This window comes from Salvelinus alpinus, chromosome 19 (assembly GCF_045679555.1).
Source record: "Salvelinus alpinus chromosome 19, SLU_Salpinus.1, whole genome shotgun sequence".
Lineage (NCBI taxonomy): Eukaryota > Metazoa > Chordata > Actinopteri > Salmoniformes > Salmonidae > Salvelinus > Salvelinus alpinus.
Window position 1 is genome coordinate 35,342,750 of NC_092104.1, and position 25,292 is coordinate 35,368,041.

Sequence of the window (25,292 nt, forward strand, 5' to 3'; positions counted from 1 at the left end):
TTTGTTTTCTTTATTATTTTAGTTAGGTCAGGGTGTGACATGGGGGATGTTTGTGTGTTTTTGTCTAGTCTAGGGTGTTTGTATTGTCTAGGGGGTTTTGTAGAGTTCATGGGGTTGTGTTCAGTGTAGGTGTTTATGTAAGTCTATGGTTGCCTGGATTGGTTCTCAATTAGAGACAGCTAACTACTGTTGTCTCTGATTGGGAGCCATATTTTAGGCAGCCATAGGCATTAGGTAGGTTGTGGGTAATTGTCTAAGTTTTGACGTTAGTTGCTTGTGTCTGCACTTTCGTTGATAGCTTCACGGTCGTTTGTTGTTTTGTCTAGTTTGTATTAGTGTTCGTGTTCGTTTCTTCTTCTATTAAAAAAGAAGATGTATTTATATCACGCTGCGCCTTGGTCCTCTCTTTCACCTAACGACGATCGTGACAGAATTACCCACCATACCAGGACCAGGACCCGGTGCGGTACATTCCAGCTCCTTGTATCGGCCGGGCTAGATTGAGCATTGAGCCAGGTGCCATGAAGCCGGCTCAACGCGTCTGGTCTCCAGTGCGTCTCCTCGGGCCGGCATACATGGCACCAGCCTTACACATGGTGTCCCCAGTTCAACCTCCCCGCACTGGTCGGGCTACGGGGAGCATTCTCCAGCCCAGTACCACCAGTTCCGGCACCACGCACCAAGCCTCCTGTGCGTCTCCAGAGCCCTGTGCGCCCTGTTGCTGCTCCCCGCACTAGCCTTGAGGTGCGTGTCCTTAGCCCGGTACCTCCAGTTCCGGCACCACGCACCAGGCCTACTGTGCGCCTCAGCCGGCCAGAGTCTGCCGTCTGCCCAGCGCTATCTGAGCTGCCTGCCTGCACAGAGCCATCTAAGCAGCCTGCCTGCCCAGAGCCATCTGAGCTGCCTGCCTGCCCAGAGCCATCTGAGCTGCCTGCCTACCCAGAGCCATCTGAGCCGTCCGTCTGTCCCGAGCCGTCAGAGCCGCCCGTCTGTCCCGAGTCGTCAGAGCCGCCCGTCTGTACCGAGCCGTCAGAGCCGTCCGTCAGTCAGGAGCCGCTAGAGCCGTCCGCCAGTCAGGAGCCGCCAGAGCCGCCCGCCAGTCAGGAGCCGCCAGAGCCGCCCGCCAGTCAGGAGCCGCCCGCCAGTCAGGAGCCGCCCGCCAGTCAGGAGCCGCCAGAGCCGCACGCCAGTCAGGAGCCGCCCGCCAGTCAGGAGCCGCCAGAGCCGCCCGCCAGTCAGGAGCCGCCCGCCAGTCAGGAGCTGCCTGAGCTGCCCGCCAGTCATGAGCTGCCCACCAGTCATGAGCTGCCCTCCAGTCATGAGCTGCCCTCCAGTCATGAGCTGCCCTCCAGTCATGAGCTGCCCTCCAGTCATGAGCTGCCTGTCAGTCATGAGTTGCCCCTCAGTCCGGAGCTGCCCCTCAGTCCGGAGCTGCCCCTCCGTCCAGTGGCGCCCTCTAGGATGGTCTTCTGTCCGGGACGCCTCTGGAGCGGCGACCCTTGTTTTGTCTAGTTTGTATTAGTGTTCGTTTTTTCTTCTATTAAAAAAGAAGATGCATTTATATCACGCTGCGCCTTGGTCCTCTCTTTCACCTAACGACAATCGTGACAATGCGTTTGTGCCAATCAGTTGTGTTGTGACTTTAGCGGTGGAATACAGAAGATAGCCCAATTTGGTAAAAGACCAAGTCAATATTATGTCAAGAAGAGGTCAAATAAGCAAAGGGAAACGAAAGTCGATCATTGCTTTAAAGACATGAAGTTCAGTCAATCCAGAAAATTTCAAGACCTTTGAAAGTTTATTCAAGTGCAGTCGCAAAAACCATAAAGCGCTATGATGAAACTGGCTCTCATGAGGACCGCCACAGGAAAGGAGGAAACAGAGTTCTCTGCTGCAGAGGAAACGTTCATTAGAGTTAACTGCACCTCAGATTGAAGCCCAAACAAATGCATCACAGAGTTCAAATAACAGAAACGTCAAAATCAACTTTTCAGAGGAGACTGCGTGAATCATTCCTTCATGGTCTAATTGCTGCAAAGAAGCCACTACTAAAGGACACCAGTAAGAAGAAGAGACTTGCTTGGGCCAGAAAACACGAGCAATGGACATTAGACCGGTGGAAATCTGTCCTTTGGTCTGATCAGTCCAAATTTGATATTTTTGGTCCCAACCGCCGTGCCTTTGTGAGACAGAGTAGGTGAACGGATGATCTCCACGTGTGGTTCCCATCGTGAAGCACGGAGGAGGTGTGAAGTTGCTTTGCTGGTCTGTGATTTATATAGAATTCAAGGCACACCAGCATGGCTACCACAGCATTCTGCAGTGATACGCCATCCCATCTGGTTTAAGCTTAGTGGGACTATCATTTATTTTTTTCAACAGGACAATGACCCAACACACCTCCAGGCTGTGTAAGGGCTATTTGACCAAGAAGGAGAATGATGGAGTGCTGCATCTGATGACCTGGCCTCCACAATCACCCGACCTCAACCAAATTGAGATGGTTTGCGATGAGTTGGACCGCAGAGTGAAGGAAAAACAGACAAGTGCTCAGCATATGTGGGAACTCCTTCAAGATCATTGGAAAAGCATTCCAAGTGAAACTGGTTGAGAGAATGCCAAGAGTGTACAAAGCTGTCATCAAGGCAAAGGGTGGCTATTTGAAGAATCTCAAATATAAAATACATTTTGATTTGTTTAACACTTTTTTGGTTACCACATGATTCCATTTGTGTTATTTCATCGTTTTGATATCTTCACTATTATTCCACAATGTAGAAAATAGTAAAAATAAAGAAAAACCTTGAATAAGTAGGTGTATCCAAACTTTTGACTAATACTGTATATATGTATATATATATACACACTACCGTTCAAAAGTTTGTCCTTGTTTTCCATGAAATCATGCATGAATTTAGTTGCAAAATGAATAGGAAATAGTCAAGATATTGACAAGGTTATAAATAATAATTTTGTCCTTCAAACTTTGCTTCGTCAAATAATCCTCCATTTGCAGCAATTACAGCCTTGCAGACCCTTGGCATTCTAGTTGTCAATTTGTTGAGGTAATCTGAAGAGATTTCACCCCATGCTTCCTGAAGCACGTCCCACAAGTTGAATTGGCTTGATGAGCACTTCTTACGTACCATACGGTCAAGTTGCTCACACAACAGCTCAATAGGGTTGAGATCCGGTGACTGTGCTGGCCACTCCATTATAGATAGAATACCAGCTGACTGCTTCTTCCCTAAATAGTTATTGCATAGTTTGGAGCTGTGCTTTGGGTCATTGTCCTGTTGTAGGAGAAAACTGGCTCCAATTAAGCACCGTCCACAGGGTATGGCATGTCGTTGCAAAATGGAGTGATAGCCTTCCTTCTTCAAGATCCACCAAAGCACCCCCAGACCATCACATTGCCTCCACCATGCTTGACAGACGGCGTCAAGCACTCCTCCAGCATCAATTCATTTTTTTTGTGTCTCACAAATGTTCTTTGTGATCCGAACACCTCAAACTTAGATTTGTCTGTCCATAACACTTTTTTTTCTCCAATCTTCCTCTGTCCAGTGTCTGTGTACTTTTGCCCATCTTAATATTTTATTTTTATTGGCCAGTCTGAGATATGGCTTTTTCTTTGCAACTCTGCCTAAAAGATCAGCATCCCAGAGTCTCCTCTTCATTGTTGACGTTGAAATTGGTGTTTTGTGGGTACTATTTAATGAAGCTGCCAGTTGAGGACTTGTGAGGCGTCTGCTTCTCAAACTAGACACTCTAATGTACTTGTCCTCTTGCTCAGTTGTGCACCGGGGCCTCCGACTCCTCTTTCTATTCTGGTTAGAGCCAGTTTGCAATGCTCTGTGAAGGGAGTAGTACACAGCGTTGTACGAGATCTTCAGTTTCTTGGCAATTTCTCACATGGAATAGCCTTCATTTCTCAGAACAAGAATAGACTGACGAGTTTCAGTAGGAAGTACTTTATTTCTGGCCGTTTGCGCCTGTAATCGAACACACAAATGCTGATGCTCCAGATACTCAACTACTCTAAAGGAGGACAGTTTTATTGCTTCTTTAATCAATCAGACAACAGTTTTCAGCTGGGCTAACATAACTGCAAAAGTGTTTTCTAATGATCAATTAGCCTTTTAAAATGATAAACTTGGATTAGCTAACACAATGTGCCATTGGAACACAGGAGTGATGGTTGCTGATAATGGGCCTCCGTACACCAATGTAGATATTCCATTAAAAATCTGCCTTTTCCAGCTACAATAGTAATCTACAACATTAACAATGTCTACACTGTATTTCTGATCAATTTGATGTTATTTTAATGGACAAAAAATTGTGCTTTTCTTAAAAAAAAAAAAAAAAGGACATTTCTAAGTGACCCCAAACTTTTGAACTGTAGTGTATATACGTTTTATTGTCACATACACTGGATAGGTGCAGTGAAATGTGTAGTAAAGATGTTAATAATATAAAGAGTGTTTTATTCAGTTTAATGAATGTTAACAAGAGAGAGACAGCAAATATTTTAACTCCAAACCATATATTTACCTAATTATTGAAAGGCAAGGATGTTGGCCAAGTAGCTACTGTCAAGTCCAGACATAAGATGGAATCTTTCCCTCTCATGTCCATAACCAAACATAGAAACAATAAATCCATTCATTTACACATTATACAAGTCTTAGACATCATAACTGATCAGACAAAATGAGAGATTTTTCATAATATAATGTATGTGGTCAAACTAAAGCCAACTCATTTGCTTGATTAATCCTATTTTTGTTGAGGCTGGTGCTATTTCCTTTGTCCAAGGAAAATCCATAGGCTGCAGAATTACTTCCTCCCCACAACACACTCATACACATTTCAGTCTCACACCATATGGAATGCCCTCCCACCATATGGAAAGCCTCTTCAGTTCCACAACGTTCTATGAAAAAACAGTAGAACATGAAGCAAACTACTGCCAGATTCATTTTTTACCCCGTCATCAGTTTTTCAGTACATATTTTTCACAGACGTGCACTTGCTCTATGGCTCAAAGCAGCTAGTACAGATAAACAGGCGCGTGCTACTGCAGTTATCCAAGGGCCATCCAGACCTAACAAATTCAGGGCCAGGATGTCAGGATCAGCATGCCATGCATTTTGTGAGTGTGAACATGCAGAAACAGCTAGTTGACAAAGTAAACCAATTGCTGGTAGACTTGCTCCCCCTGCTGGTTGAGAAAGAACTACACCAGATAACATCAATCCCTTACCAGCCAGTTTAGGTGGGGACCTTAAGAAAACAAACACAAAACAGCTGAACTCAAGTGACTGCCTCACTGATAAGCTTCTAGTTAACCAGATAAGTAATGTGTTGTGTTGACTTTGGTTAAGCTGGGTGTCCCTGTGTTATTGTGGGGGTTCCAGGAGCTCCTTCAGATGTCCATCTGGTGCTAGCTGGTAAGGTACCTGGGACTTCTTGTTTGTGTGGCTCCGGAGGGAGGGACAGCACTGGAGAAGGAGTCTGCAGACATCTTCATGGCTCTGCTCTGCAGCCTGCTCCCTTCGTCAACACACACCATCGTAAGTGATACAACTACAGCAGGGATGGGCAACTTTGATGGGGGTGGGGCCCACAAAAGATCTGAACTCATGATGGGCCGCAGTGGCTCACGGGTCTGTGTTCCCACATCCATAACCCCACATGCAGTCAGAGCCAGCCCCAAGTTACATTTAGTTGGCGAGGAGAGAAAAGAATTGTAGTTTTCCAGCTCATTTCGTGCAATTCTACATATTTTGACATATTTGCTGTTTTTAATATCATATCTGAGTGACAGTGACAAATAAAATCAATGGAGGCCCCCCCGGCCAGTAATAGCTGGCTAGACTAACTTACCAATCTAAAACATGGGCTAATTGAGTGACTGTCAAGACTAATCTCTCATGGACAGATTCACAACTTTCGCGGGAATTTTACTTCTGGGTAACCGAGATTAGTCAGTGACTGACATAAGAGAAAAACTGCTGATGCACAACCAAATTTGGTCTTCACATCTTATTGGATTTGCAACATTGCGGAACAAATTGTATTTTGTCAACTTAAGTTTATAATTTTTATTTTAGAAAATAAAGACGAAATGGCATGTACAAAATGATTGGCACCGCGGGGCTAGTACTTGGTTGCACATCTTTTGGTCAAGATAACTGACAACAAATGCTTCTTGTAGCCATCAAAGAGCTTGCTGCACCGTACTACTGGCAATGTGGGCTACTCTTCAGCAACAAACTGCTCTAATTCTTAAACTAATTCTTAAACTGAATCACATCCATAGGTTTTGGATGTGATTCAGATCTGGACTCTTCGCTGGCCACTCCAGAACAGTCCAACAGTTGGTGGAGGGACCACTCAAACATGGCAGGTAGCCTAGTGGTTAGAGCGTTGGGCCAGTAACCGAAATGTTGCTAGATCAAATCCCCGAGCGAACAAGGTAAAAATCTGTCATTCTGCCCGCAGTTCAACCCACTGTTCCTAGGCCATCATTGTAAATAAGAATTTGTTCTTAACTGACTTGCCTAGTTAAATAAAGGTTAAATAAAAAATAGCTCAGGGGTGCCAATAATTTTGCCCATGCCCAAACGTAAGTTTTAATAAAAAAATTTAATTGTTTCTTCAAATGTTGAAAATCCATTAACAACGTATGGTGACAAAACGTTTTTGTTTTTCATTTCAACTTATTTGAGAAGAAATAGGAAATTATTTAAGTAAAGTGCAAGGGTGCCTATATATTTGGCTGCAACTGTATTTATAAAAAAAATCGAAGGAAAATTGATCCGTGGGCCACCAGTTGCTCATACCTGAATTACAGTATTGCCTTACAACATAATGCTGCCGTTATTGCTTTTGTATTATTTTCCTTTTATAGCCATTGACTAGTACTGCACCTTATGTAAAGGGGAGGATCCATCACCATCACATAGCTGGGGATCTGCCCCATGGTGAAGCAACAGCTGGACCACGTCAAGCTGTCCACAGTAGGCAGATCGGTGAAGAGGAGTGGCCCCACCTGGCGTCTGAGGGTTGGCACATGCCCCGCTCTCCAGAAGGAACTTACATACAGACTTATGCCCACTGCGGCTGGCATAGTGCTGAAATAAATTCCACCATTAATAAATTCCACCATTCCAAACCATTCCACATAGTTAGGAGGATCAGTTCAACTCAGCCAAAATGTGTTACCAAATATAGGTGAAATTATATTTTTTGACTTTGGAGACATCCTCACCAGAGCAGTGTAGTTGGCTGAATCTCTTAGGTTAGGGTCTGTACCCTTCTTGAGAAGTGATTTGACCCTCTCCAAGTCTCCATCCATTGCAGCAGACCAAATACCTGTAATATCACTCAGACTTCACTCATTACAGCTCCATATCTGTTTTGTGATCCATTTAACCAGGCAAACCGTTCATGAGTATGAAAGTACCAAATATAGCTACCTCTTTCAAAGTCCATTTCATCCAATGTTTGGTGCGCACTGGGGGACGCAAGTTGGTGGGAACAACACCTAACGTTACATTGATGGCCTCCAGACGACATTGCAGTCTTCAGTGCAGTTGTTTATGTTCTTGTAAAAAAAACAACGCATTTGAAAAACAAATGTCTTATTTCTTATGTCTCGATGTCTGCCGAAGTTTGTAATGCTAGCACGAAAATAGAGGAAACGTTGCACTCAGTAGCTGGCTTCCAAGTCCCACTGCTGTACCTTGCTAACGTTAGCTAGCTAATGTTGTTAGCTACAGCTAGCTAGCTCTCATAAGTAGCTAACACAGATGCTAGCGAAAACCGGACGATTGTCTGCAAACGTGTCCCTAAAGTAACTGAGCTTGAGTTTAGCTATTTATCTGGACATTCTAGGCTCAAAGCTAATAATCTTGAACAACCACCACAGACTGTACACAAAGACTTGTATAACTAACCCGTGATGAACATGTGTACACAGGAACTCGACATTAAAGCCATGCTGTTAACATTTTCAAAATAAAGGTTTGCTACAAGAGTCAACAACGTAACTCATACTGGCAATCATTTGTTGGCATTTAGTTTTTTAGTTTTTTTAACTAGGCAAGTCAGTTAAGAACAAATTCTTATTTACAATGATTGCCTACCCGTCATTGTATTTTGACATCGTGTTACACTGCCGTAAAGCCATACAATGTAATATGCGATCTAGCAAAAATTGTCACCCAACAAAGACACCACAAAACACAATGATGGCACCGCAATGTTTAATAGAGTTAGCTAGCATACATTTGCTATATATTATTGAGTCCACTTTGTCTGTCAGCGAAGTTTGCCTAGAAAAAAGCAAATGAAAAACATTACTTACAATTTGGATACAAATTGTTTAAAACATTGAGAAAAAAAACCATACATTAAAAAAGTTGCAATATTTAACTACCAACACAATGTCCCTTTATATTCAACTTCTGGGTAGCTTCTTGAAGGGAAATGTATATTCAAAATTGTAAATGTCACTCACAAGTAATGCCCTCAGCCGGTACATTTCAGGATGAGGTGAGACATCAGCACAGCCAAACAAACTGCAAGATGTGTCTATCTTCGGAAGGTCTTCAGCCATCTGTAGAATTGTCATTTTAACTAGATTTTACAATGCAAATATAGGAACATCCCTTCCATCATTGGATACTTTACCATCACAACCTTTAGTAAAAGACCTAGCTACTTCTGCTTCCATATTATGAATAGGTAAAGTACTTACATTGTCCAGGGTGTCAGACAGGCTGTCAGTCACTCTTTTCCCCCCTGGGTTCAAGACATAGGACCAATGTTGACAGCAACCCTGTGACACTAGAGCCGCTACCAAAAGCAGCAGCAACAAGACCTTTTTCTCTTCCATTCTGCAAAGTCAGCCTTATTACTTTAGGTAAGCAACTCAGGTGTCTGAGGTTTTATAGGCAGCTTAGTTCCCATGTGCCACACCCACCAGTTCCATCACTGCTGCAGGAGGACACGAAGTGGATTACAGAAAAAGGCTCCACTCAAAAATATATTACAGAGCAGCTTTAAGCACCTCCACTTCAGGCACCACAAATAGCCTTTTAAAAGCTTAACACTTTGGGAATGATTGTGCACTTTTACAGCAGCAACGATAAAATGAATTAGGCACATGGTCTTTGTGTTCTTCTGGGAAGTTAGTGAAAAGAAAACAGTATTTCATTTGTAATTACACAGTGGCTTTTGTTTATTGAAATACATTTTTGTGCTTGAGTGCAATAATTATAGACAGGGGAGGAAGAGAAACACCCCAGTCTTGAACTAACTTTCATTCCATATTTCTTCAATATGTTATATCAAAATAAATAACCATTGTTCTTTTCTACAAGGTCTTGATACTGACGATCTCCACACTCAAGGTGCAATATTCTTTATGATTGCCTTCATTATCATGACAAAAGAGTACCTACTGTGGAATAGAGTATAGAGAGAGAATATTGCATCTCAAAAAGGTTTCAGCTACACCTAGAAAACAATTCTGCAGTCGTAGACTGGTAAAATACAGTCTTTAAACATGCAAAAAAAAATCTTAAACAAACTGACAGATTGTTAAAATCACAGTCCAGCAGTGCTAATGTTTTGCTATCCTTATAAAACGCACAAGTTTTGTAAGCACTGGATAAAAAATAAAAAAACACTACAAGCACCACATTCAACTTTTTGGTGTCCTGCGAGTAAGTAAAACAGAAGTTAGTGAACAAAATGTTTAATTTAAGACAGATTTGTGCAAAGTATAACTTCAAAACATGATTGAATTATATGCAATTCATTGTGGTGTGAGTGTTGTTATACAACCATCTTCCTCGTACAAGTAGGTGATCCACAAGCTTGAACATGACAGTAACACTATTAAAAAATATCTTATTCACTTTGATTATCATATTTGGATATGATGAATAATGGTTTTCATACAACAAGAGGCAAAAACCACCATGAAATGCATGCAACTAGATATAAATCAGAAAGCGGTAAAAAATAAGGAGGTAGATTCACAGAGAACACCAAACACCACAAGAGGCAGCTTTTGACTTCAGTGATTATCAAGGAAGAGTACATTGCATTCTTGAAATTCTATTTCAACAGCCACAGTATTATAAGAAAAATGAAATCCACAGCATAATTAGGTGGTGCAATAACAGCAAACTCTTTTGCCATTTTTATCATGCTACAGTATGGCTTTGGCTTAGAAAAAAAAAACATTATCCTAATCATAAAGCATATCTGGCATAAAACTAAGTACATTGATAAGAATGTACAGTCCCACCATGCCCTTATATTGTTACTTTAAACCTTCATGCACTTACTAGTTTAATAATCTTTGACTTTCAGAGATGTTGCGTTAAATAATCAAGTGTGTATACATCTAGAATTAAAAAAAATAGTAATAAGGTAGGATTGAATCCAGACATAATAGTAAACATACATGAAATATTTTGGTTTTGGGGATAAATAAGGAAAGGCAGGTAAAAGCGTCCACTACATAACAGAAACAAATATCCCTGAATGTGCTCTAGTGCAAATTATTTAAAGCTAGTATATGAGCTGGAATGCCAGGGATGTGCATAAAACTACCTGTATTGCACAAGGGTCCAAGAAGCTTGAAAATAGGGGTGGGTGGGATTGGCTGGCAAATGAAGACCTTTGCCAGGCATCCATGAGATTAACCAGCCTGAACCCAGGTGGAATGTGCAGGAGAGTTATCTAACACTCTGAGACATGTGCAATGCAGTCAGCATCTCTTCAAAAATGGCCCCCTTCACGTTGGACCCTCTCAAGTTGGCCTCTTGTAGGTCACAGCCAGACAGATCACAGTTCTGTGAGGAGTAAAACGAAACTCAACAGTCAGTATTCTTGGTACTAACCACAGTCATTATTCTTGGTACTAACCTTAGATGTCATGGTAATAAAACTGTAATAATACAGTTATTTTAGGATATACAACTTAATGGTATCTAACTGACAAACCTTTAACAACAAACTTAAAATGATTACAAGAGTAGTCTAATTCTATTTGACTTAATTATTTTGTCTCAAGATTAATCCTCTTAAATGCCCTCAGCTTACCTCAAGATCGGTTCCTGCCAAAGTGGCACCCCGCAGGTTACAGTTCTTCAGCTTAGCATTTTTGAGAGTGGCCACACGCAGGTTAATTCCGGTCATCTGACTTCCCTCCATGTCAACCCCTTTCAGATTGGCACCTAATAAGACAGAAATTAGATGTTCAACACCAAAGGTTATACAAGTGTTATCGGTTCCATATTTCTCATTCCTCTTATCATACAAATCAATTAGAAAGCTTACCCTCTAAGTTGGCCTTGAGTCCAGATGGGTCCTCAAAATTGCATCCTTTGAGAGACGCCCCCTCAGCATTTGAACAGAGCATCTTCACACCCTGCAAGTTAGCACCCTAAAACAGAAAGACAAAATCAGTCCGTACAAAATACTGCTCACTTCTGAAATGTTGACACGGTGTAACGGGTAGGTTTCATAGGCTAGTGAAGGAGCTATGGGCTCACATCGAGGTTGGCCCCAGACAGGTCAGCGCGCTCCAGGTTTGAAGAGCATAGATTGGCATGTGTCAGGTTGCAGCGACTCAGGTTGGCCATCTTGAAGTTGATGTAGCGCAAGTCGAGGCGAGAGAGATCAGCACCACTGAAATTAAGTCCCTTGTGGATAAATGTATTATTTGTCAGGTTCACGTGTCATGTTAGTTAGACTGCATCTAATGTTCAACAGTGCGTTGTCCTTGTTGCAAATGTGTTGCGTTTTACCTGACAGCGGAGCTCTGATTTGGTGGGTGTAGCCAGCAGAAACCGAACAAACTCCTTGCGAGAGATGGGAGAGTGGTCCTCAGGTGTCTGGTTATTCTGGAGAAAAGCATGGGGTGACATGGATCAATATGCTGTGTTGAAATGTAATAAATCATTTGAAATATGTAGCTTGAGTTCTTCACCTTTATTGCTACTTCCAACTGCTCAGCAAGCTGCTCAATTCCAAAGAAACGGGCCTCCTCCAAAACCCCTGAAATTCACATTTAATTTACTGATTTGAGCTAATATATTGTCAAGATTTCAGAAATCTAAATACTGTATTCAACATGCACAACTGAAGTGTTCTCATTCATCTGTGAGCAGTATCATAGAATAAAGGTAATGAAAGTTCTGGCTGTAAATGCCATATATACCAAGTAAATTGATTCCTTCATTGATAATGAGCTGGCCATGTCGCAGGTAATTAAGAATAGGCTCAAAGTATTCTGGGCTGCGATCAATCAGGTAAGCCCCACATTCATCCTGCTTGTTACCCCATACAGCTGCAGAGCAAGGATAGAGGGGACATCATTATGTGTAAATCACAAAAGAAAAGGTAGCAGGGTTAGTGGTAGATGTGACAGACTTAATTATTTGTACCTTTCTCCTGAAACATGTGAGCAAGCATGCTCTCTGGCTCCTTGCTGACCAAGGTGCTCCTGTAAAAAAAGATCAGTTTGTGAGGAAAGAAGTGCCCAAAGGATAAAGTGGATGGCAATAATACTGAGAGAGATGTTCATTTGTGACTTCTGATGTTCATAGACCATGGAAATAACTCCTCCATTGCTTACCGTGTGGTGGTGAAGAGACGCCCTCCAATATTAAGCGTCAGCCAATCGGTGTGTGCCCCAGGCCGATCGTCTCTAGCCCTGACATCATTCTGTGGGTCTAAGATAATAACAGTATTCAGAGGGATAACTCAAACCAAATGGTTTGCAAGGAAAGAATTAGAGGACACAAACTCACCAAAAAAGGGGTCTCCCTCTGAGACATACAAAACATCATCATCCCTATAATAAGAAGAAATTGTAGAGAAATTAATACGCAATATTGGCAGGAGTAAGGACCTTCCAAGTGCATGAAACTACAAAGTGTTGAAGGAAGTTAACAATACCTGATGAGCGCTATGTCATCTATAAGACCACCTTTTCCATTGTATAAATTACAGGCTCTGATTCCCAACTTATTGGTTGCTACAGATAACATGTCAGTCAAGGTCCCATACACAGCTACAACCTAATAAAGGAAAACAGAGTTATTGTCACAAAAGACTGATTTGGGCAAACCCATTATTTCTTGCTAACTTAAAGATAGACTCAGCAATATGACATGATGACACACAGCTAGAGCACTGCTTATAGACAGATAACAACAACAAAGTTCAAAACTACAAAGACTGCCAGGAGTTAGCGACTTAACTTTAGTCAACTCTGAGTTCAACTCGGGATAACTGGTCATACGAAAGTGGCTCACCTTTTGGTCAGGTAAATTTCTATGGCAACGAATCCTTCAGAACTAACCTGCTCCGGGGCAGCCTAACTCCACTTACTCCGAATGAAATTTAATGAAATTACTAAACCGTGAGTTAAGCACCAATGAAATCAGATTCCCTCCATCTTGCAAAGAGTCATCATCCCCTTCATTTGAGGTAGACAATGGATGAAATATTTTATTAATAAACATTTTTATTTTGTGTGTTAAACTTCTTATGGCTGCAATCCCGCTAACGGGATCGATATGACAACAGCCAGTGAAAGTGCAGGGCGCCAAATTCAAACAACAGAAATCTCATAATTAAAATTCCTCAAACATACATACTAACATCAAGGCGGTGACCCGTTCCTGTAGGTTCATGCTCTACAACATTCGCAGAGTACGACCCTGCCTCACACAGGAAGCGGCGCAGGTCCTAATGCAGGCACTTGTCATCTCCCGTCTGGATTACTGCAACTCGCTGTTGGCTGGGCTCCCTGCCTGTGCCATTAAACCCCTACAACTCATCCAGAACGCCGCAGCCCGTCTGGTGTTCAACCTTCCCAAGTTCTCTCACGTCACCCCGCTCCTCCGCTCTCTCCACTGGCTTCCAGTTGAAGCTCGCATCCGCTACAAGACCATGGTGCTTGCCTACGGAGCTGTGAGGGGAATGGCACCTCCGTACCTTCAGGCTCTGATCAGGCCCTACACCCAAACAAGGGCACTGCGTTCATCCACCTCTGGCCTGCTCGCCTCCCTACCTCTGAGGAAGTACAGTTCCCGCTCAGCCCAGTCAAAACTGTTCGCTGCTCTGGCACCCCAATGGTGGAACAAACTCCCTCACGACGCCAGGTCAGCGGAGTCAATCACCACCTTCCGGAGACACCTGAAACCCCACCTCTTTAAGGAATACCTAGGATAGGATAAAGTAATCCTTCTAACCCCCCCCCTTAAAAGAGTTAGATGCACTATTGTAAAGTGGTTGTTCCACTGGATATCATAAGGTGAATGAACCAATTTGTAAGTCGCTCTGGATAAGAGCGTCTGCTAAATGACTTAAATGTAAAAATGTGTCTTATATCATTTTAAAGGTAATCTTGTTGTTAATCCCACCAAGTGTCCGATTTCAAATATGCTTTTCAGCGAAAGCACTACAAACGATTATGTTAGGTCACCACCAAACCACAGCCATTTTTCCAGCGAAAGATAGCAGTCACAAAAAGCATAAAGAGAAAAAATTAATCACTAACTTTTGATGATCTTCATCAGATGACACTCGTAGGACTTCATGTTACACAATACATGCATGTTTTGTTTGATAAAGTTCATATTTATATAAAAAAATCTGAGTTTACATTGGCGCGTTACATTCACTAGTTCCAAAAAAATCTAGTGATTTTGCATAGCCACATCGTTTCAACAGAAATACTCATCATAAATGTAGATGAAAATACAAGTTATACACATGGAATTATAGATATACCTCTCCTTAATGCAACCGCTGTGTCAGATTTCAAAAACTTTACAGAAAAAGCAAACCATGCAATAATCTGAGACTGCGCTCAGAACAATAGCCAAATTAGCCAAATTAGCCGCCAGAAACCAGAAAATACATGATAAATGTTTCCTTACCTTTGATGAACTTCATCAGAATGCAGTCCTAGGAATCCCAGGTCCACAATAAATGCTTGATTTGTTCGATAATGTCCGTTATTTATGTCCAATTAGCTACTTTGGTTAGCGCGTTTGGTAAACAATTCCAAAGTCACAAAGCGCGTCCACTATAACGTGACAAAATGTCCACAAATTCCGTAACTGTCAGTAGAAACATGTCAAACGATGTACTGAATCAATCTTAAGAATGTTGTTAACATACATCTTGAATAACGTTCCAACCGGAGAATTACATTGACTTCAGTTGAGCGATGGAACGGAGCTGCCTCTCACATGAACGCGCGTGTTCAATGCATGGTCACCTCATGGCAGTGGTGAATCATTCCTGTCTCCTTCGGCCCCCCTTCACATTAGAGTCATCAGACAAAGTTCTATTGACTGTTGACATCTAGTGAAAGCCGTAGGAAGTGAAAACTCATCCATATACCGCTGTAATGTCAATGGGAGCTTGGTTGAAAATCTAGCAGCCTCAGAAAAAAAATCCAAACAGGAAGTGGAACTTCTCAGGTTTTTGCCTGCCATATGAGTTCTGTTATACTCAGAGACATAATTCAAACAGTTTAAAAAAACTTCAGAGTGTTTTCTATCCAATACTAATAATAATATGCATATATTAGCAACTATGACTGAGGAGCAGGCCGTTTACTCTGGGCACCTCTGTGCACCTTTCATCCAAGCTACTCAATACTGCCCCTGCAGCCATAAGAAGTTAAAAATAGTCATGTTAAAATATATCACATTACACATTTAGTAAACTTCACACAATCTAACACTTTATGTATGACTTAATAAAAAATAAATAGGTTTGGGGAAAAAGATGCTTGTGCAAAGCACACCAAAGACGGCATTAACTATAATAATAAGTAATAAAATAAAGACGGAACTTCTAAAAGTGAGAGCCTGCTGAATTTGCAAGACAACTTTTCTTTCTTTTTGATTTCTAAACAAATGAAAATGTGGCACTGTCTCAATGAAGGGTTTGGCATTCGTGAGAAAATTCTAGGTTGCATTCAGCCTTCTCCCTACAGTTTTCAGCCATTAGCTTCGCCCACGACTGGCTCATGTGAACTACAATCCCGATGCTGTGTTTTTAGGTTTAGAAACGTCAATAATCATCGCTTGCGAAACGGCTTTTGAAACATATAGCCCTTATCTTTCATCAGCTTGAAAGAATCCTTCAGATAAAAAATATACACTTACTGTGGCAGTTTTGCATAGTTATGGCTGCCCCCCCCCCATCTGATGAAACTACACTTCCCGAGTTACGCTTAGACATAGGTGTTTGGTGCACGTTATATAGCTAATTATAAACTGGGTGGTTCACACCCTGAATGCTGATTGGCTGACAGCCGTTGTACATCAGACCGTATACCACTATGTCAAAACATTTCTTTATACTGGTCTAATTACGTTGGTAACCAGTTTATAATAGCAATAAGGCACATCTGGGGTTTGTGGTATTTGGCCAATATATCATGGCTAAGGGCTGTATCCAGGCACTCCGCGTTGCGCATGAGAACAGCCCTTAACCATGGTATATTGCCATATACCACCCCCCCAGGCCTTATTGCTTAATTAGCACAGGTGGTAACCGCTTGTCTTCTGTCTGTTTTCCGCAAACAAGCGCTGCAACATGGAGATATTCAGTGTGGGAACACTAACCCTATCAAGGTATCAATTAAACCTTTTATTTTTATTTCTTTCTGATATGTAAAATAAGGTCCTTTCATGTTTCATACTTTCACTTTTGATACTTAAGTATATTTAAAACAAAGTACTTTGACTTTTATTCAAGTAACGTTAGTATTTTACTGGGTGACTAACTTGAGTAATTTTCTATTAAGGTATCTTTACTTTTACAAGTATGACAATTGAGTACTTTTTCCACCACTGACGTTAGCTAGCTACACAAATTATGGGCCGCATAACTTCGATGCAACTAAACCAGTTAGTTTGGACATTTGGCTGTTAACGTTAGTGGCTTAGTTGCGTCGAAGATGAGGCTGTATTAAATTAGCTAGCTAGCTAACGTTAGCTCAATAGCTAAGCTAACTTTACGCACCTTGCCATTTTTGGACGTCCCGTTCACAAAAACAGTAACTCTTCTCATTCTTAGTAATAAGCTTTAATACTAATTCTAGAACAATGAGCCCCAGAAGGATGCTCCAGAGGTAGCTAGCTAGCAGACTTGACAGTTTGACGAAACAGCAAGAAGACAACCTTGAACATTGGTTAACTCCAACCAACCAACCAATGGAATGGGCATATTACTTAGGCATTAAGCCTCACACCAATCAAATATTGAAACAGAAAGTAGGTGAGCCAATCAGAGGCCATCATTGGGTGCAATCGTTTTACAAGCCGGTGCGTGCCGTCAGTAATACTTTAAAGTTCCAATGCAGCCGGTTTTATCTCAATATCAAATCATTCCTGGGTAACAATTAAGTTCCTTAATGTGATAGTTTTCAATTCAAAATGTTAAAAATTAAACAAAAATAGTTTACCAGCAAAGAGCAATTTCTCAAGCAATAATTGGCCTATTAACTAATTTGCATCACCAGGCAGGCCAAAACACTATCCCACCAGAAATTTCAGGCAGTCTTTTCAAAAAGCTCTTACACTAAAAGGGTATTTAAATAATTTCATTTAGTTAATAAATGAAGTATATCTGGTGCTGTCCACATTGTCCACACACTCTGCAGACCACACACCCATGGTAGTTACTAAGTAGAATCCTTGGGATGTCCCTACCATAACCTGTACCTAAATATTTTCAAATCAATGTTTATTGGTTGCTTACACAGATTTGCAGATGTTATCGCAGGTGCAGAGAAATGCTTGTTTTCTAGCTCCAACAGTCTAACAATACACAATCCAAAAATAAATTGAGAAATATCAGAACGAGCAATGTCAGAGTCCGGTGTGTGTGTATACTCAGCAAAAAAATAAACGTCCTCTCACTGTCAACTGCGTTTATTTTCAGCAAACTTAACATGTGTAAATATTTGTATGAACATAACAAGATTCAACAACTGAGACATAAACTGAACAAGTTCCACAGACATGTGACTAATAGAAATTGAATAATGTGTCCCTGAACAAATGGGGGGTCAAAATCAAAAGTAACAGTATCTGGTGTGGCCAGATAGTGACTTTGTTTTATTGCGCTGGCCACATCTGCAGTCTTCATGCCTCCTTGCAGCATGCATAAGGCATGTTCACGCAGATGAGCAGGGACCCTAGGCATCTTTCTTTTGGTGTTTTTCAGAATCAGTAGAAAGGCCTCTTTAGTGTCCTAAGTTTTCATAACTGTGATCTTAATTGCCTACCGTCTGTAAGCTGTTATTCCACAGGTGCATTAATTGTTCATTGAACAAGCATGGGAAACAGTGTTTTAACCCTTTACAATGAAGATCTGTGAAGTTATTTGGATTTTTACTAATTATCTTTGGAAGACAGGGTCCTGAAAAAGGGACTTTCTTTTTTTTGTTTATATACTGTACCAGTAAAACTCTTGGACACCTACTCAAAGGTTTTGCTTTATTTTTTACTAATTTCTACATTGTAGAATAATAGTGAAGACATCAAAACTATGAAATAGCACATGGAATCATGTAGTTACCAAAAAAGTGCTAAACAAATCAAAATATATTTTTGATTCTTCAAAGTAGCCACCCTTTGCCTTGATGACAGCTTTGCACACTCTTGGCATTCTTTCAACCTGCTTCATGAGGTAGAATGCATTTCAATTAACAGGTGTGCCTTCTTAAAAGTTAATTTGTGGAATTTCTTTCCTTAATGCATTTGAGCCAATCATTTGTGCTGTGACAAGGTAGGGGTGGTATTCAGAAGATAGCCATATTTGTCAAAAGACCAAGTCCATATTATGGCAAGAACAGCTCAAATAAGCAAAGAGAAACAACAGTCCATCATTACTTAAAGACATGGTCAGTCAATAAGGAAAATGTCAAGAATTTTGAATCGTTCTTTTTCAAGTGCAGTCTCAAAAACCATCAAGAGCTATGCTTAAAACTGGCTCTCATGAGGACCGCCACAGGAATGGAAGACCCAGAGTTACCTCTGCTGAAGAGGATATGTTTAGAGTTATCAGCCTCAGAAATTGCAGCCCAAATAAATGCTTCAGAGTTCAAGTAACAGACACATCTCAACATCAACTGTTCAGAGGAGACTGTGTGAATCGGGCCTTCGTGGTCAAATTGCTGCAAAGAAACCACTACAAAGGACACCAATAAGAAGAGACTTGCTTTGAACAAGAAACACGCGCAATGGACATGAGACCGGTGGAAATTTGTCCTTTAGTCTGGAGTCCAAATTTGATATTTTTAGTTCCAACCGCCGTGTGTTTGTGTGAGAGAGTAGGTGAACGGATGATCTCCTTATGTGTATTTCCGACCGTAAAGCATTGAGGCGGCAGGTAGCCTAGTGGTTAGAGCGTTGGGCCTGTAACCAAAAGGTTGCTTGATCGAATCCCTGAGCTGACAAGGTAAAAATCTGTCATTCTGCCCCTGAACAAGGCAGTTAACCCACTGTTCACGGGTAGGCCATCATTGTAAATAAGAACTTGTTCTTAGCTGACTTGCCTAGTTAAATAAAGTATGGTATGGGGGTGCTTTGCTGGTGACCCTGTCTGTAATTTATTTAGAATTCAAGGCACGCTTAATCAGCATGACTACCACAGCATTCTGTGGTAGTCACGCAGTAAAAAGCACATGACAGCCCGCTCGGAGTTTGCCAAAAGGCATCTGAAGGACTCTGACCATGAGAAACAAGACTCTCTGGTCTGAATGCCAAGCGTCACGTCTGCATGAAACTTGGCACCATCCCTACGGTGAAGCATGGTGGTGGTGGCAGCATCATACTGTGGGGATGTTTTTCAGCGGTAGGGACTGGGAGACTAGTCAGGATCGAGGGAAAGATTAATTGAGCAAAGTACAGAGAGATCCTTGATGACAACCTGCTCCAGAGCTCAGACTGTGGCGAAGGTTCACCTTCCAACAGGACAACGACCCTAAGCACACAACCAAGACAACGCAGGAGTGGCTTCGGGACAAGTCTCTGAATATCCTTGAGTTGCCCAGCCAGAGCCCAGACTTGCTCCCGATCGAACATCTCTGGAGAGCTCCCCATTCAACCTGACAGAGCTTGAGAGGATCTGCAGTGAGAATTTTATTCAAAATCTTAAGTTACATCAGTGTTGCTAATGTATTCAGCACAACAAAAATAACCACATAGCAGAGTGCACAAATTTATTGTAATGAAACACATTTTTCTTTCAGCAATACTGTTAATTTTAGTGTTAGTATTTGCTTGAAGGAGTCATTATACGAGCAGGATATGGTCACACGGTTCCTCTTGAAACAAAAATATACATATTTTGATATAAAATGAAGTCAGTAATTCCAATTTGGTTTAGATTGCAAATATCCAGCAGAAAACATGACAACCAATCCATTATCATGTCAGCATACCTTTTGGTGCAGTTTAAAAGTTCAGATTAGAGGAAGTAAACCATACCAGTTTGGATAATATTCTCAAATGTGACAGTGCTATTAACTCATATGGTCCACTCAAGATTTAATATTAGTCCCCTTACAATGTTGAGTTAAATGATGAACCAATCAAATATTTAATACAATTTAGATCCACTTGGGTTTGAAATAAGGGAAAGTTCTCCTCAGAAATTGCAACATCAGTAAAAAAAAAATATCCATCAGTGTCGTCTTTCAACAGTTGAATATGAAGCAACACTTTTAAATGGAGTCGGTGTAAGTTACAGTACACTGGGTCATATTTTAACATTTCCTTTAAACTGTCTCCATTCAGACTGTGGGAAATAAGGAGACAACTTTAACTAGTTCTTAAGGTATATTTGCACACTGTTTAATGTGCCACAGTAACAACGCCCAAAGGTAAAAAAAAGTCTTAATTGAATCTATCAAAGTAAAGCAGAACATTCACCTTCATTGTCATTTAAGTGATGGATTTTATGGGGCATAACACACAGAATACAGAATTTGAATAAAGCAATGCAACTTAGCCTTGAATGTGTTAAACAAAAAAAACAAATCCACAATATCAAGAGATGCAACTTTTAAAGCCTTGTCATTGGGACAGGTTCTGGGTCTGTCTGGTAAATGCTGGTCAACACTTTGCCAGTCCTAGCCAGTTTCCCCGTCATATGGCGTGTAGGGGAGTCAGTAGATGGCATGCCATAGGGAGTCATGGGCTCTCCCCATCAGGGGGTGTGGTGGATTTTCTTTTTGGCAGAATAGGAGCACCGCCAGTCTCTTCAGAAGGTCTTCCGATGGATGGCACGTGCTCGGTCTTCCTCATACTCCTTCTTTGAAACCCACATCTTCTTGAAGGTGTCCAGTGACGCAAGGATGGAGCCCCTTAAAGCATACAACAGAGGATCATTACTGTCCATTACTCTGGAAACAGACTAATGTTTAATCTGAGTGTGGCTGATCACATGACGTTACTTACCCTATCCACGTGGAGTAGAGTCGTTCTTGAGGTGCAGAGATCTAACAGAGTAAAACAGGGAAATAAACTGGCTGTGAAACAGCACAACTAGTTCAGAAATATGTTGCACCAACATTAAACATACATTGAAATTGCTGCTCAGTGCGCATACATAGGTAAATACGGCGCCAAGGTTAAGACAGCAAATACCTTTATTTTCACATCTTTAGGTGCCAACTTTTTTACTTCACTTAACAACCGGTCACCAAAACCTTTGGGACAGAAAAAAAAGAATTGTAAACAGGGAGAGTAATACAATTAGCCAATGCTGAAGCAGTGGAGTTTGTTTGCTACAGTCTTCAATATGTAATTGGTGGGACAGGACTCTAGTCCATACCTTTGAGGAGTGTGGAGCCCCCAGAAAGAACAATGTTGGAAAAGAGTGTACGTCGCAGGTCCATGTCGGACTTCTGGATGGCAAAAGCAAGAACTTCGTGGATTCCTTCACTCTCGTCCCCTATCAGGTCTGGACGGAAGAGGAGCTCTGGGGCTCGGAACCGAGCAGGACCAATCTACACAGGGGATAACAAGCTGTCAATTCTTCAGTAAAATACAACAGCTTATATGTTAATGTCAAAGTAAGTAGTAATATTTAACTTCCAGAACACAATCTTAAACATTTTGAGAATGTATCTAACATGACTCACATCCAATGTGCTGCCATCAGGAAGAGTGTACTGCACCTTCTCTGTCTCCAAGGTCTCATCTTTTTGTGGGTTCAGTGAGAGGTAGCATGCTCTCTGCAGAGGTAAACAATTAGGGTGACAGGCGTCAAGGACAAAGAATGAAACAAATAACAGGACTGATAGTGTCTTGAAGATTTATACAACTATTTGCCTTGATCCCATCAAAAATACAACAATTTCTTCATCCGTACCTCTTTGATAGTGCGCACAACCTCAAACTCAGCTGAGGTGTGGAAGTCATAGCCTTCCTTGCGCATTAGCAGGCGTAGGTAGCGTGAGACATCACGTCCAGCAATGTCCACCCGCATGATAGAGTGAGGGATGGCAAAGCCTTCATAGATGGGCACAGCATGGGTTACCCCATCACCAGCATCCAGCACCACTCCTGTTGTCCGGCCTGTGGCATATCTGCAATATCCAAAGAGACATTCAAAACGGTTGTTTTTGCTAATGATCATTTTCACATCGCTACAGTTACTAATGCATTACATGTCATATTAACCTGGGGTTTCCTTAGTTGTCACTAGCTACCACAGCTATAGGAGAGGTTTTATGACCTATATGGCTGTGATAACTAGTGATGACCATTTACCTCCTCTGGGAGTGAAATATTTTAATGTACTGGTATGCCCAACATAAGGCTGGCAAACAAGAGACAAGATATCTAGAGGAAAAACAAACTCACAAGCTTAATACTGCCTGCATGGAGATGAAGAGCGCTGGTACATTGAAGGTCTCAAAGAACACCTCTGCTGCACGCTCCCGGTTTCTACTTGGGTTCAAGGGGGCCTCTGTCAGCAGCACAGGATGCTAAAGGACATTAGGAGAAATGCAAAAGAAAGTCAATGCAGTGAAACAGTAAAAAAAAAAAAAACACTATCAAATTCATATTCACTTCAAGAAGCCCTGAGAAAGAACACCAGCTCTCATGATCAAATTAAAAGTATCCATAAGTGTGTCACAGAAACCAGAGAAAAATACCTCTTCAGAGAAGGTCTGTAGTTGCTCCTTAGAGTACACATATTGCCAGATGCGCTCCATGTCATTCCAGTCCTTCACAATACCGTGCTCCATTGGGTACCGCACAGACAGGAGCCCCCTGTGTTCCTACAACCACATGGAGAGATAAAGTCTTGGGAATAGCAGCCAAAGTACTATATTTTGTTTAAAAATACAGATTTTGTGTTAATAACAGCCTACATATAGGCATACAGGCCCATAAAGCCCTTTACATTATCAGTGACACAGGGCCACAGGCATCGGTCTTAGTAGAGCACTGTACCTCTGCTTTTGGGCCAATGAAGAGATCTCCTTCCAGAGCACCTGCCATCACCCGAACATGCTTTGGACGACCCACACTAGAAGGTAAACACATGGATCATTTTACATACTCTTTTCATTCAAACAAAGCATTTCAGTCAAATACATTTAAGTATTTAATATTATAGTGTTGAGATGGCTGTAGTGTTTGATCTTACTAGTTTGGGAAGCAGTATTTGGGGATCTGGTCTCCTGCAAAACCAGCTTTAACAACACCGGAGCCCTGAAAGAGAAAGTAAGAAAATGTAGGTCCATGCAACGTCGGCTACATGTATTAACTCATTTATTATAGGGACTGAGGGCGTCTCTGGCCCCATCTGTTCATCCTGTTTGTACAGTGATATCAGTCAGTAGTCATGAGACAGCGCTGAGGGGCAGCACACTGGCCTATTGTAAACTACTGGATCAGACCCCAATATCAGTAGTAAAAATATGCTATTCCTTAATTATTGTACTCTAATGCCTTGCATTGATTACGATCAGCAACACAATGATGCATAAGTAAATTATTCTTTATTTTATTTCACAATGATGCTGCTATCAAGTAGCCTGAAGAGAAAGGCTGTTAATAATCTAGCCTAACGTTAGATGATGCGCTAGTTTCCTAACTCGTCCTTTCTTTCATAATTAACGTTGGCTAGACTTCTTATTTATAGCTAGCTAGCAAACTAACCTAACTAGTTGAAAAGTAAGATACATTGTTTTACTCTGTGAGCTCCCCATAGTTAGCATACTGCATTGGGATGGATTGGTTGGGGATGCAGCCATCTAACGTTAGCTTGTTGTTAGCCTTGGTCATCACCCTTCCAGTCTCACAATGCTATGGCAGGTAGCTAACTAGCTACTGACTGAGTCGCAAAGCTAGTCAGTGGCTTTAGCAAAGATATTTGATCTCTGTGGCTTTAGCTAGCTAATCTTGTTAGCTAACCATCTAGACAATAAGAGGGTTTGCAAAAGCATACTACAGGCTAATCAGCTAGCTAGCTAACTTGAGCTATAAACAAGACAACGACCACCACCCATTGAAAAGCAAACTAACGTTAGCGACTTTTCGGTTACCTTAGTTACCGTTACATTTACCAATGATGTTGGCTACTTACATTATCAATAACCACAGGCTGATTTGCTATTATATCGTAGGACTCCATGGTGATAACCTTATAGATATAGGTCCTTTATGAATCATTTTTTCCTAGCATTGTAGTTAGCTGATTTCGCCTTGTTATGTGGCGCAACGATGCAGATATAAATGTATAGCTAGATAGGCTCAGCTATTATCCGCCCACTCTATGTACAGCCACACAAGCCAATCGCAAGCCATTGGAAGTAAAACGGTGACGTATGAAGCCTAGCTAGCAACAATAGGGTGCACGCAGTGGTGTAAAAATACTTAAAAGTTCTACTTAAGTAGTTTTTTGGGAGATCTGTACTTTACTTTACTATTTATATGTTGTACTTTTACTCCATACATTTTCCCGGACACCCAAAAGTACATTGTGACACAAATGGTCCAATTCACACACTTATCAAGAGAACACCCCTTGTCATCCCTACTACCTCTGATCTGGCGGATTCACTAAACACAAACGGTTCGCTTGTAAATTATGTCTGAGTGTTGGAGAGTGCCCCTGGCTATCTGTCAATAAAAATAAAAATTGTGCCGTCTGGTTTGCTTAATGTAAGGAACTTGAAATTATTTCTACTTTTACTTTTGATA

The 25,292-nt window shown here is 41.4% G+C and overlaps 4 protein-coding genes across 7 annotated transcripts; all 4 read right to left on the reverse strand.

Annotated features, from left to right (window-relative positions):
• Positions 1-4,482: 4,482 nt before the first annotated feature.
• On the reverse strand, positions 4,483-8,258 carry ankrd39 (ankyrin repeat domain 39). 2 transcript variants are annotated; one of them, XM_071353204.1, is made up of 5 exons: positions 8,157-8,258; positions 7,488-7,615; positions 7,280-7,383; positions 6,939-7,142; positions 4,483-5,552 (listed from the first exon to the last, which is right to left on the reverse strand). In XM_071353204.1, exons 2-5 carry the CDS (start codon positions 7,585-7,587, stop codon positions 5,406-5,408), a joined length of 555 nt encoding a protein of 184 aa, XP_071209305.1. In that variant the 5' UTR covers positions 7,588-7,615; positions 8,157-8,258; the 3' UTR covers positions 4,483-5,405. The 2 variants fall into 2 exon arrangements, with proteins under 2 accessions (XP_071209305.1, XP_071209306.1); XM_071353205.1 differs by lacking the exon at positions 8,157-8,258 and adding an exon at positions 7,968-8,031.
• Positions 8,259-8,262: 4 nt separating this feature from the next.
• LOC139545442 (progonadoliberin-1-like) lies at positions 8,263-8,996 on the reverse strand. Its single transcript, XM_071353206.1, has 3 exons — positions 8,771-8,996; positions 8,531-8,629; positions 8,263-8,345 (listed from the first exon to the last, which is right to left on the reverse strand). Exons 1-3 carry the CDS (start codon positions 8,906-8,908, stop codon positions 8,304-8,306), a joined length of 279 nt encoding a protein of 92 aa, XP_071209307.1. The 5' UTR covers positions 8,909-8,996; the 3' UTR covers positions 8,263-8,303.
• Positions 8,997-9,753: 757 nt separating this feature from the next.
• LOC139545443 (BTB/POZ domain-containing protein KCTD9-like) lies at positions 9,754-17,251 on the reverse strand. Of its 3 annotated transcripts, none has more exons than XM_071353208.1 (12): positions 17,086-17,251; positions 12,991-13,112; positions 12,843-12,886; positions 12,668-12,764; positions 12,477-12,535; positions 12,251-12,379; positions 12,020-12,087; positions 11,838-11,933; positions 11,583-11,732; positions 11,368-11,473; positions 11,131-11,264; positions 9,754-10,880 (listed from the first exon to the last, which is right to left on the reverse strand). In XM_071353208.1, exons 1-12 carry the CDS (start codon positions 17,131-17,133, stop codon positions 10,764-10,766), a joined length of 1,170 nt encoding a protein of 389 aa, XP_071209309.1. In that variant the 5' UTR covers positions 17,134-17,251; the 3' UTR covers positions 9,754-10,763. The 3 variants fall into 3 exon arrangements, with proteins under 3 accessions (XP_071209309.1, XP_071209310.1, XP_071209311.1); XM_071353209.1 differs by lacking the exon at positions 17,086-17,251 and adding an exon at positions 16,224-16,291; XM_071353210.1 differs by lacking the exon at positions 12,251-12,379.
• Positions 17,252-20,276: 3,025 nt separating this feature from the next.
• On the reverse strand, positions 20,277-24,889 carry LOC139545444 (beta-centractin-like). Its single transcript, XM_071353211.1, has 11 exons — positions 24,676-24,889; positions 23,734-23,798; positions 23,538-23,613; positions 23,237-23,362; positions 22,941-23,065; positions 22,447-22,663; positions 22,217-22,309; positions 21,907-22,081; positions 21,720-21,781; positions 21,531-21,571; positions 20,277-21,436 (listed from the first exon to the last, which is right to left on the reverse strand). The coding sequence occupies exons 1-11, from the start codon at positions 24,721-24,723 to the stop codon at positions 21,334-21,336; spliced, it is 1,131 nt and encodes a 376-aa protein (XP_071209312.1). The 5' UTR covers positions 24,724-24,889; the 3' UTR covers positions 20,277-21,333.
• Between the last annotated feature and the right edge of the window lie 403 nt (positions 24,890-25,292).

Excerpts from the sequence above, each read along its gene's own strand:
- ankrd39 (XM_071353204.1), bottom strand. The coding sequence starts at position 7,587 with ATGTCGTCTGGAGGCCATCAATGTAACGTTAGGTGTTGTTCCCACCAA. Across the intron at positions 7,384-7,487 it reads TGAAATGGACTTTGAAAGAG|GTATTTGGTCTGCTGCAATG; the intron begins GTAGCTATATTT and ends GTGATATTACAG. Across the intron at positions 7,143-7,279 it reads CAGCCAACTACACTGCTCTG|CACTATGCCAGCCGCAGTGG; the intron begins GTGAGGATGTCT and ends AATTTATTTCAG.
- LOC139545442 (XM_071353206.1), bottom strand. The coding sequence starts at position 8,908 with ATGGAAGAGAAAAAGGTCTTGTTGCTGCTGCTTTTGGTAGCGGCTCTA. Across the intron at positions 8,630-8,770 it reads TGTCTGACACCCTGGACAAT|ATGGCTGAAGACCTTCCGAA; the intron begins GTAAGTACTTTA and ends ACAATTCTACAG. Across the intron at positions 8,346-8,530 it reads ACCGGCTGAGGGCATTACTT|GCAAACTTCGCTGACAGACA; the intron begins GTGAGTGACATT and ends GCTTTTTTCTAG.
- LOC139545444 (XM_071353211.1), bottom strand. The coding sequence starts at position 24,723 with ATGGAGTCCTACGATATAATAGCAAATCAGCCTGTGGTTATTGATAAT. Across the intron at positions 23,066-23,236 it reads TACAGACCTTCTCTGAAGAG|CATCCTGTGCTGCTGACAGA; the intron begins GTATTTTTCTCT and ends AATGTCCTTTAG. Across the intron at positions 21,572-21,719 it reads CTAAAGATGTGAAAATAAAG|ATCTCTGCACCTCAAGAACG; the intron begins GTATTTGCTGTC and ends TTACTCTGTTAG.
- LOC139545443 (XM_071353208.1), bottom strand. The coding sequence starts at position 17,133 with ATGAGAAGAGTTACTGTTTTTGTGAACGGGACGTCCAAAAATGGCAAG. Across the intron at positions 12,380-12,476 it reads TCACATGTTTCAGGAGAAAG|CTGTATGGGGTAACAAGCAG; the intron begins GTACAAATAATT and ends CTTGCTCTGCAG. Across the intron at positions 12,088-12,250 it reads TGAAGGAATCAATTTACTTG|GGGTTTTGGAGGAGGCCCGT; the intron begins GTATATATGGCA and ends TGTGAATTTCAG.